Here is an 11,465-nt window from a genome sequence, read left to right on the forward strand (position 1 = left end):
GTACAATTAATTCTAAATTTTGATTTATTATGCTTTTTCTATTAAATTTATTCTTGGCAAATCTTAATTCCAAGGTTTGATATCCAGTTGCTTGTTCAAAGAAACAAGATTTATGTTTGTCATTATCTCAGATCTGAAAAAAAGACAGAAATCAAAGCATCTTTTGGGTTTGGTCCTACGGTTTTAGGGGGCATTGTTCTGTATGTTTCCAAAATACAAACTGAACATAGAAGCAAGGTGGAAAAGCTGGAGTTTTCCTAACCTTTTAAAATTAAGTCAAGAAGATATTGTGAATTCTCAGATCAGATACATCCTAATTCAAAGTTTGCAAAACAAAAATGACTTTTTCTGTGCATTCTCCAAGTATTGTTTCTCTCGATTCTGGATAATCTGCTTAAATAAATTCTATAGCTAATTATGTTTGTGTTGAAAAGTGAAAGATAACTCAGATATACCACAGAAAATGTTGCTACCCAAATTCGAATACCTATGTTTGTAGAGGTCATTTGGGGAAGTTCATCATTATCCTTTGCATATCGCAGGGATCCATTTGCATGAGAAGCACTGGTTTCAAAAGATTGGAATAATACCAGATTGTGATGGTTCCTCATGTATCCAGTGAGAGACACTCACAATAATTAGTATGGGGAGAGGAGGAGGCCAAGTTTTCTAATTCAAGTTATTTTCATCCGTTACCTATGTCTGTTGAATGACATGTCAGAGCTGCACAGAGTGGGCTCTTTATCACCAGAGGGAATATTCACAATGAGGAGATTGGATGCATTGAATATCACAAATCCCAATAGAAAGTACCGATAAATTCTGTGATTCCAATGGCTTAAATTTGACAAGTTTTGTTTTCTCCTTCTCCTTAGTACTGTTCAAGCTCTTATGGATCTCTGGGAAGGGGAATTTTACATATAAATGAATTTTGTATGACTAAAAAATGAAATAAGACTAATTTTTTTTGTTTTTAAGTTAAAAGTGTTCTACAGAAACTGTTTAAAAAATTCTAAAGAACAAAAGTTTATGAAATTATGGGATAGTGTACTTAATGCAAAAAAGTCAGGATAAACTAGGATCTCTATTGACACTTTCCCCTTGCATGACTTATTATACTAATTGTATTTCTGATGTACCATTCATTAAACTTTAAATCATTTAAGCCTTGTGAGAATCAATATGGTATATTAATATAAAGCACTGCAGGAAAATGACCTAACTAATGTTAGGTCACAGGATTAATGATTTGTTTCTGTAGGATTCTAAATATAGCTAAGTTAACTAAGGAATCATGTTTCAAGTTGTAGTCAATTCCCAATAGGAAGCATATTCATAACTTGTAAGACCACATAATATTTGTAATCTAATAATTATAATAGCATCAAAATTAATAAAAAGAAAAAAATTATATCAACTAATGCAACCAGTAAAGAAATATTACAGCTTTTATGAAATTATTAGAAAACATCAGGATTCCTATATATAAATTGATGTATATATAAATTTAAAATTATATCTGTATTAATTTTACTTCTTAGCTTGACTTTCTAATAAATCTTTAGCTTCATTGATTTTAGCTGCTACATAGGGAGATCCTCCTAGAAGAGAAAAGAAAAAGAATAGTTACAGAGGTTAGGCAAACACATGTCTCATCTGACCATAGAATATTACATGTACTTGTTCTTTTGGCACTATATAGCACTGGAACTATATATCCTCATATATATTATAGGAAACATGAAATATTTTTCTTTATTATAGCTTTTTATTTACAAGATATATGCATGGGTAATTTTTCAGCATTAATTAATTGCAAAACCTTTTGTTCCAACTTTTCCCCTTCCCCCGACCCCTTCCCCCAGATGGCAGGTTGACCAATACATGTTAAATACAACATGAAATATTTACTTCAAAAATTATATACAATATTCCTTTTAGCTAGCATTAGCAAAAAAAAAAACAAAAAAAAACAAAAAAAAACAGACCATCCATAAAAGTGAATTTTCAAAATAAAAGAAAGTCTGTCCTTTTAAGAACACATTAGCAATATTGATGGAAACTTTTCTATAAGCTAACTTTACAAAGCCTGAAAAGACTTATATGAACTGATACTAAGACAAGTGAACAGTACACAACAAGAAAATTTCATGTGATGATCAGCTGTGAAAGACTTGGCTCTTTTCAACAATGAGATGATTCTGTACACTTACATATGTATTGTGGTAAATGCAATCTGGGGAACAGATTAGAGGTATTCTTGATGACTTGGTCATCATTACAAACATTAATCACTATTACATATTATAAACTTTAATATCTGTTTGCCTCTACATAAAAAGATCTCAGAGATCTTCTGAGTACCTGTGTATGCTTTTTACATTATTCCTCATTTCCTAGTAGACAATGTGTACTCTTTTGGGACTCCTAATGTGTTACAGTTTAGGAAACTAGATAACCAGTCCATATTACTGTGATTAAAGTAATCAGCACAAAAGCAAGGTAAGGAATTCCTTTTGAGCTTTTCTTATGGATGAGAAATCTCTTTGTTACTGCTGGGTTCTTACCTGTGTTTCAAATAACTGAGGTGATAGAGAAATGATATGTCACTGTTATCAGATACATGTAAAGAAACCTGTTACTATTTCATTTGATTTAATATCGCAACTATATTCCCTTGGTTACTTATATGAAATCTAATATAAAAGTTATTTCTAATAGTGGAAATGTTTTCTATTAACTAAATTATCATACAAAGGGATATTTTCTTGCCATCTAGAAAATATAGATTTAAAAATAATTATGCTTACAAGTAACTAGTCCACAAATGAACTGCCTCCTCAGGTGTATATTTCTTTTTTGAAGACTCTAAATATGGGTTAATATGCCAAGGTTACAGGTTCACAGTCAAAGTCCAAGTTACTTGCCGAAGAGCAAAAACATGAAACAATCATTTAGGTCCTCAGCCACCTAACTTTAGAGAGATCCAAAGCACTAAATGATACGTAAGGCCCTCGAGGAGTTTATTTTTCATACCTCAATAGTTTTCCCCAAGCATCATTCTGATTGATCATTCAAGAAATACTGAGAGATTGAAAGGAAGGAGTTCTTATGTCTAGGATTTGCCATGCTGCAACCAAAGAAAGGTTGATATTCTGGAATAACTCTTCCCTGAAACAAAAATGACTTAAAAAACCCAGAAGCCTTGATAGGAAGTGAAGTCATGGGACATTTATCTACACCTGATTAAAACTATTTGAAAAACCTAAGTCTGGCCACCTGGAGGCATAAAGTGTTGGATGTGGCCCATGAGGCCACAAAGGGACAATTTAAAACAACAGCTTGCTACCAATTTTTAAGGATTTATTAGGGCATTTTGAATTTTAATAATCAGACATTATTTTGGAAATATTGACACAGTGGATAAAATGCCAGCCCTGGAAAATCAGACTCTTATCTTCCTAAATTCAAATCTGGCCTCAGACACTTACTAGCTGTGTGACCCTGCACAAGTTGCTTTACCCTTTTTGCCTCAGTTTCCTCATCTGTAAAATAAGCTGGAGAAGAAAATGGCAAACTACTCCAAAATCTTTGCCAAGAAAACCCCAAATGGTATCATGAAGCATTCGACATGACTGAAAACACATTCTGAAAAACTACCCAACTTATGACATTCTACCTGAAAGATATAACTAACTTAACGCTTTTTCCCTTGGAAAAAAGCACCAAAAAGCAACTAATAGGTACAATGGAATTGGGAAGATCTGAATTCAATCAGAAACTTAATACTAACTGTATGACTCTGGATAAGTCATTAAAACCTGGCCTTGCAAAAAGCAAACAAAAACAAACAAACAAAAACCACACCAAGAACAGAGAATGAATTCTGCTCTTCCATTTTATAGTTTAAAAATCACAATTTACAGTAAGTTTTACATTAAGAATATAATGACTACTTACCCTTGTCTGGGTGGTTTAAAAGCATGATTCGTCGGTGAGCATCCCTAATTTTCCCTTTATTGGCTGTAGGGCTTAAAAAAAAAAACCCACCAACCTCTTTTAAAACAATTACAAATAAATATGTGCTATATATAAATAATTAAAATGTAGTTTGTGATTCAACTGCATAGTCTTATATAATCCAATTGTTGGGATTCATTAAAATATGAGTAAAACTTCAAGTTAATCAAGCAAAATGGTAATTTTCTTACAAAGTCAACAAAAGAAGTCTTCTGAATATGAAAAATAAATAGTTCCTTAGAAGAGTGATGAATTTCATTCAAGTGGATGTTTTAGCAACATCATATATATTCTCAGAAAACTGCTTAATATTTCAGTCCTTGGAAATTAAAGGAAAGGAAGTTTTGCACAATAGAAAACTTCCTAATGTAGAAATTGGCATAATGACATAAAGAACTGTTAAAAACAACTATATTCTAAAAATAGTCTAGTTCTTTGTCATGTTGCCCAACTGATTTTTTGCCAAGACTAAGATTACCTCACTGATCTGGAAAAAGGGAAAAGACATTTTAAATGTCTTTGGAGAAAATTTTCATTATGACAAAGAATGAGTAATACTTAGAAAATAGTTCTTTTGACATACAGACATGCTCAAAATGAAAATGCTGCATGTCCTTACTCTAAATTCTGGTTAGAGATAACTTTTTTTTTTTTACTTCAGTATTATTTATGAAATAAAGACAATATAATTGTATTCATAAGATTACCACAGATATAATCTAATTACATTTCATAAACCTATTGCAACCATTATGTTGTCATAATGACAAGACCCTATTAAAAACCATGCTGAGACCAAAAGCATAAAGTTGCAGATCTCAGAATCAAAGATTTAGAGATACAAAGGACATGAGACGCAATTTAGATAAGAAAACGAAGTCCCAATAAGGTTAAACTGGCCAAAGACAAATTATAAATGACATCTGGGATTTGACCAGGTCCTGGACACCAAATTCAACACTCTTTCTTCCAAAATTCTGGTTTGAAGCCTTTAGTCCAATTCCCACCATGACACTGTTATGGAGAATGACATCTCACCTCCCCCATAAAAGAGGGTTTTCTGACTTTAAAAATGCCTATCACAAAACTGCACTAAATTTTACTGCAAAATTATGTTAATAGAGAAGGCTAATATAAGACATATATCTTTTTATCAATGATAAAAATGATGTGAATCCTGCTGTCTCCTATATTCATCCCAAACTGTTCAGTCCCAAGACTCTGGAAGTAGTTAAGTGAATAAGATGTTTCTCAGCCCACACATAAATGCTTCCTGTAGGCTGCAGCAGCTTTAAAACTGTGTAAGGAAGGGAACCAGATGGTTACAAAGGTCATGGTGGTGACAAGTGCATCCATGAACTGATGAGCCTGACTTTTTCAAGCTATAACAATCAGACTCTCACCTCTCTTCCCTCTCAATGGTAGCTCAGTGACTTTCAAGCAACACACTTCTAGGAGGCATTGAACTTACCTTACTCCTAATATTAGCGCGGCTTCTCGTTTTGTCATTTTGGGTTCAAACCCGCCTCTGTAATAGCCACCAGTGAAGGCCTGAAAGGAGAAACCATCAGTAGCAAAATAAAAGAACTAGGAAGAATGGAGAATGACTCTGTAGAAAGTCTTCAAATGAATCTTTAAAATAGATTAGCAAAGAATAGCATTTCACTGAAAGACCTTATTTTTATTCCAGAGAAATTGAAATGAAATTTCTTAGCTTTACAAATAGCACTAAATCCTATTTAGCTGATACTCAAGATATGAAAACCAATCCAAAAGATAATCTGATTGAGTCTCGTATCTAGCACTCCATTGACAGAACCAATGAACCCACATTGGAAGAGAGGTGACATCTTCAACTAGATGCTGCCAAACTGAAATTCAAATGGAAAACACAGAAACAATCAAGCAGGCACAAGGAGGCTGGAATGGAGGAAGGAAGCTCTAGGACAATGAGAAGAAAACATTTATTGCATGTTACGGGAGTGTGCTGCAGTCTGCATCAATTCAGGATGATCACAAAACTACGTGGATAGTAGTTTGTATACATACTCTGTACTATGTACTGGCTTTATTTTGATTTGAGAATCCAACTCACTGCTTTCTCCTAAAAGCAGAGCATAGGAGAAAAGCTTCACTTGCCTTGATATCATAAGTAGGGATGGAGAGATGGGGAGAGAAGGTGGGAAGAAAGGGAGGAGGGAAAAAGAGAGAGATATTGAGGAACTGAATGATGCAGGGTTCTGAGCCTTCTCCTGGAGATGACAGGAGCTGATCACATTTCTGCAGCGCTTGAAGAGGATCATTTTGGCAGCTATGTAGAGAAAAGCTTGGAGAGCAGGGAGTTCTGAGGCTAGGAGGCTAAATATGGAGACCTCTCCTTTATAAATTATTCTCATGAGAAGATTTTTAAGAGTTGAGGTAGGAATTGAGGAAGGCTTGAGGTAGTAGCGAATTCTGTTATCAGATATAGAGGGTCACTTTTCAGAACCAGCAGAGGTGTGCCCTGGTAAGGATTAAGTCTAGACTAAATCTTTAAGAATGTCCCTTGCAATTTTAGAAATTCGATTCTGGGGATGATGGCAAATCTCATGGACAGAAACATGGTATCTCAGAAGAAAGTTTTCTCGACCTCCTAGGGTAGGACATTGATCATGGTACTTTAGAGTACATGCTTTTGAAGGTAAGACTCCTGGGAGGTAGCAGGGTTCTAAAGGGCACTCCCCAACCATTAGCCATCTACACCTGAATATGGTTTCTATGGGAGGAGCACTGAGGTCATGAGAAGGGGTCATACAGCAATCAAGGTGGAGGAGAGAAGAATCTTTGATTCTAAAGCAACCCCTCATTTTATAGAAGAGGAAAATGGAAATCTGAAAGTTATTCAAGTTGTATCCCAAAGACTGTCTTTGTGAAACATCCTGACAAGATATACTATTATCGTGATAGATTCTGTATAGACCCTTTCCTTTAGGAAAGAACAGTGTCACTTTCCATGTGTACAAAGCTAACATCCTTCTATTCTAATAATTGACTTTCAGAAGCCCCCTTTAGGTGGGGAGGGGTAATTCTTCCGCATTTTAGAATGCAAGAGTTCAGAACCAGGTACTTTACTTGTATCAGCATCTATCACATGGCTTCTATGACCCAGTCACACAAAGAACAGACTGGTCTGTGGGTAGAAGAATGATAACTTACCTGACAGCTGGGGGCTACCTTATCTGACCATAATACTCTATGCTCAGGCTATCAACTTTCTGGAAATGAAAATGAGGAAAACAAGTGTGGACAAAGGCTGCTAATATTAATTTTGATCAAAAAGACATACTTTCAGTTGGAATCCACCTACCTTTCAGAGAATCTTCTAGATCAGAAGTTATTTAAAAATTCTGTGTGTCCCACATACCTTTGGCAGTATGGTGAAGTCTATGCACCCTTCAGAACCATGTATTTAAATGCATGAAGCAAAATACAGAGGATTGCAAAGAAAATCAATTATATAGAAATGAGGAGGTCATTTTTCCCCCATTCAGGTTCAGACCCCTGTTGAAATCTAGGTTAAGAACCCCTGTTCTAGATCAGGAGCATTCAGATACTGTACTTGCAGCTTGGTACTGATATCACCTTGTCTGGCTGCTCTAGAGGCATAGAATCCTTTCAAGAACCCAAATGCTCTCTTAGTGAGGAGGAAAAATAATAGCATTTTTGACCTAAATGAATCCAACGATTATGTAGAAATGTCCCTCCCACCTCTCAATAATCACAATCTGAAATAATTTAATGAAAAAGCAGTAAAGGCATAAAAGAAGAAATCTTACACATTTTGGCAGACTTCGAATAGCTTGCTTTACTTGAGGCTCCATATGCTTCATTGTTTGCAAAACATATCGGCCTTAAAACAAACAAAACAGTGAACAGAACTTGACATAAAAATAAAGCCCCAGGTCCCCCAGGTCCCTTCCACTCTCCCATTAGCCACAAACCTGCAAATCCTGCAGCAGCAATTGTCAGTCCAAGTGCTACCATTGTGCTGGCCTAGAAGGGAGAAAAGAGTTACTTCTTCCACATCTTCCTTTCCCCAATCCTCTTCACTTCTTCACAATTATCTGTTTCTATTTCTGTAGAAAAACTTCTTTTTTAAAGGTAATAACATGGTCTTAGCTTTAATCTACAATGTTATGAAAATTTCTAAAACTGCCCTAATGATTCTTCCAACTCTAAATCTATGATTCTGATACTTAAATACTGATTTCTTTTTGACTTTTAAAATGAGGTTTACGTTTTCTAATCGATAAATGGCTAAAAGATATGAACAATTTTCAGATGAAGAAATTAAAGCCATTTCTAGTCATATGAAAAAATACTCGGAATTGATTAGAGAAATGCAAATTAAGACAACTCTTGAGGTACCACTATACACCTCTCAGACTAAGATGACAGAAAAAGATAATGATAAATGATGGAGGGATGTGGGAAAACTGGGACACTAATGCATTGTTGGGGGAGTTGTCAATTGATCCAACCATTCTGGAGAGCAATTTGGAACTATACCTAAAGGATAATCAAGCTGTGCATGCCCTTTGATCCAGCAGTGTCTCCACTGGGCTGTATCCCAAAGACATCATAAAAGAGGGAAAAGGATCCACATGTGCAAAAATGTTTGTAGCATCTCTTTTTGTAGTGACAAGGAAATGGAACCTGAGTGGATGCCCATCAGTTAGGGAATGGCTGAAAAAGTTATGGTTATAAATGTAATAGATTATCTTCTATAAGAAATGATGGGCAGATTTCAGAGAAACCTGAAAAGACTTACACGATCTGATCTGAGTGAAGTGAATACAACCAAGAGAACATTGTACACAGCAACAACCAGATGGTGTGATGATCAACTATGATGAACTCGGCTCTTCTCAGCAATACACTGATCCAAGACAATTCCTATAGACTTGGAATGGAAAATGCCATTCCCATCCACAGAGAGAACTATGGAGATTGAATGTGGATCAAAGCATAGTATTTTTAACTCGTTTCTTTCTCTTGGCTTTTCCCATTTTGATCTGATTTTTCTTGTACAACATGACAAATACAGAGTTATGTTTTAAAAGATTACACATATTTAATCTCTATCAGATTTTTTGCTGTCTTGGGGATGGGGGAAGGAGAAAAATGTGGAACAAAGTCTTATAAAAATGAATATTGATTATTTACATGTATTTGAAAAAAAATACTATTGAGAAAAAAAATAGGACCTTAAAAATCAATGTAGTTTTAATGCTACAGGTAGAACCTATCATTGGGACAGTTATTAACTGCAAAAGAACAGGGTTAGTCAATGCCCACAGGGAATTAATTTTCCCTTGCCGGAGGAAAGATCATCAAGGTTGAAACAAGGGCATCAGGAGGACAACCAAAAACCTAAGGTAGGGAGAGTTCCTTAAACAGCAGCCTCTCCAAACCCTAGGAGAAAACATTTCTCACAAATGGAAAGTCCTTGAAAGGACAAAGCACGCAAGGTTTCTATGTACAGGAGCCCCTCCCACTCCATCTACACTGAGAGGACTCTGGACCTGAGCTCATTAACAACAACAACCAAAAAAAAAAGACAAGGGAAGAAATTTAAATGTCAAAGTTAAGAAAGAGCTGGAATTTCAGAACTGAAAGGAAGCAGAAGGAGTCACTGAATGAAGGCAAAACAAGAATTCTCTGGCCACCATATTGAGGAATGGTCAGCTGGCCTTCCTTCAAAGGCCCCTCTCCCTAGACAAACTTATCCCCAAGGACAGTGCAACAGTTAGTTCTTTCTTACTCTAGAGCCCTAATCCCTCACTTTGCAACTGCTGCACTCTGCTATAAGTTCTGCCCAGTCTATGTGGAACACACACATACCCACCACCTGTGTATATTCACAAACACATACCCCTATATACTGGTGCCCACACATGCATACATGTGGGCGCACACAATGCCATGATGGACATACATACATGTACCTATCCAGATACAGGCTCATAAACATGCGTACATGCGTGCATATACTGTGCAGTAATACACAAATACATATATGAATACACACACTCCACTGTGCATTTATATATAGAAATATCCGCATATATAACACATGCATATACACATAATACCTGCATACACACATACCTACATAATCAACATAGACTGAGATTTAGGACCAGAACTAAAGACTCAATAAGCATTTATTAAGCACCTACAGCATGCCAAACAAGGCAACCAGTGACAGCCACGGCCAGGATCTCATAAGCAAGAGATCCTGGCTGCAAGCGACTGGGGTCCACGTCACATTTTTGTAAATTTCACCAAACATTTCTCAATCCCTTTTTCATCTGCTTCAAACCCGGTTCACAGAGGAGCTAAATGGAGGGGGAGGGGCGGAGCTTGAGGCCCTGGATTCCCACACCTTCTTCATCCCCAAGGTTCAGAGATAGTCCCTACGAGTCCTCCTGTTAACTGAAGTCGGAGGTAACATTTACCTCGGCCCACTTCACCCTCGGTGGTCTCAGTCTCCTCATCTGTAAAATGAGAGGATTGGGCTCGACAGCCTCAGATCTCACGTGACTTAAGGGGAACAAGCACTTAGGAGGGACCTGCTATGTGCCAGGCCCCATGCTAAATGACTTACAATGTGCCGTCCTCGTCTGTATAACACCGGGTTCAAGCTGAATGCCCTTCACCCAGGTGGGTTGGAGACATGGGTTCGAATCCCAGTTCTGTCCTGCCCCCATGCCCGCGTGACCTTGATCAGGGTTCTTTTTACGTCTCCCCTCCCCCCACTCCCCTTCCCACGGCCAGACTAGAAGTAAGTCCCTCCCTCCTCGCGGACCGACAGGGCCTGGGTTCGAATGAAACCCCGCCGCTGCTGCCTCAGTTTGCCCTCTGGCTCTCAGGCCGCTCACCATGGCTCGGCCGGCGCTGCCCTGAGCCTGCAAGGCCGCAGGTCATCCCAGCCCAGAGACCACGCGTCCGATTCAGCCCCAGGCCCCAGCCCCCGCCCGGCAGGCGCCGCCTTAGGCCGGGCACGGCGAAGAGAGAGCACGCCAATACCAACAGCGGCTGCCGCAAAGCGCCGGGACCCAACTGTCGTGAAAGGGAGCACGAGCGTTAGGCCGGGAACACGGGCTGCGGCGTCTGCTGCGGATTGGCTGCGGCCGGAGCAGCGCGGGTTCCGATTGGGTGGGCGAGAGGGCCGCGCCGGGGCCGCTGTTCCGCCCTACGCCGGGCTCTTCCCGGGGGAGGGGGAGCTTCCGCACTAGGGAGCCAAAGTAGCTAATGTGTAACATGTAATGAATGATACATAGTCTAACATATGATTGCATGTATATATCATCGCACAAATTATGCAATGCCATGTAACAAATAACATTATACAATACACATCTAGATCTGAAATGCCATGTATAACATATTTTGTATGTACG

The 11,465-nt window shown here is 37.8% G+C and overlaps 1 protein-coding gene across 2 annotated transcripts; it reads right to left on the reverse strand.

Annotated features, from left to right (window-relative positions):
- Positions 1–1,430: 1,430 nt before the first annotated feature.
- On the reverse strand, positions 1,431–11,110 carry DNAJC19 (DnaJ heat shock protein family (Hsp40) member C19). 2 transcript variants are annotated; one of them, XM_051983233.1, is made up of 6 exons: positions 10,944–11,108; positions 8,001–8,052; positions 7,836–7,909; positions 5,492–5,571; positions 3,961–4,031; positions 1,431–1,601 (listed from the first exon to the last, which is right to left on the reverse strand). In XM_051983233.1, the coding sequence occupies exons 1-6, from the start codon at positions 10,944–10,946 to the stop codon at positions 1,531–1,533; spliced, it is 351 nt and encodes a 116-aa protein (XP_051839193.1). In that variant the 5' UTR covers positions 10,947–11,108; the 3' UTR covers positions 1,431–1,530. The 2 variants fall into 2 exon arrangements, with proteins under 2 accessions (XP_051839193.1, XP_051839194.1); XM_051983234.1 differs by lacking the exon at positions 1,431–1,601 and adding an exon at positions 2,792–2,868 and having other exon boundaries at positions 10,944–11,110.
- Between the last annotated feature and the right edge of the window lie 355 nt (positions 11,111–11,465).

Source organism: Antechinus flavipes, chromosome 3 (assembly GCF_016432865.1).
Source record: "Antechinus flavipes isolate AdamAnt ecotype Samford, QLD, Australia chromosome 3, AdamAnt_v2, whole genome shotgun sequence".
Taxonomy (NCBI): Eukaryota; Metazoa; Chordata; class Mammalia; order Dasyuromorphia; family Dasyuridae; genus Antechinus; species Antechinus flavipes.

Excerpts from the sequence above, each read along its gene's own strand:
- DNAJC19 (XM_051983233.1), bottom strand. Across the intron at positions 7,910-8,000 it reads TGCTGCTGCAGGATTTGCAG|GCCGATATGTTTTGCAAACA; the intron begins GTTTGTGGCTAA and ends GTTTGTTTTAAG. Across the intron at positions 5,572-7,835 it reads TTCGAAGTCTGCCAAAATGT|GCCTTCACTGGTGGCTATTA; the intron begins GTAAGATTTCTT and ends TTCTCCTTTCAG.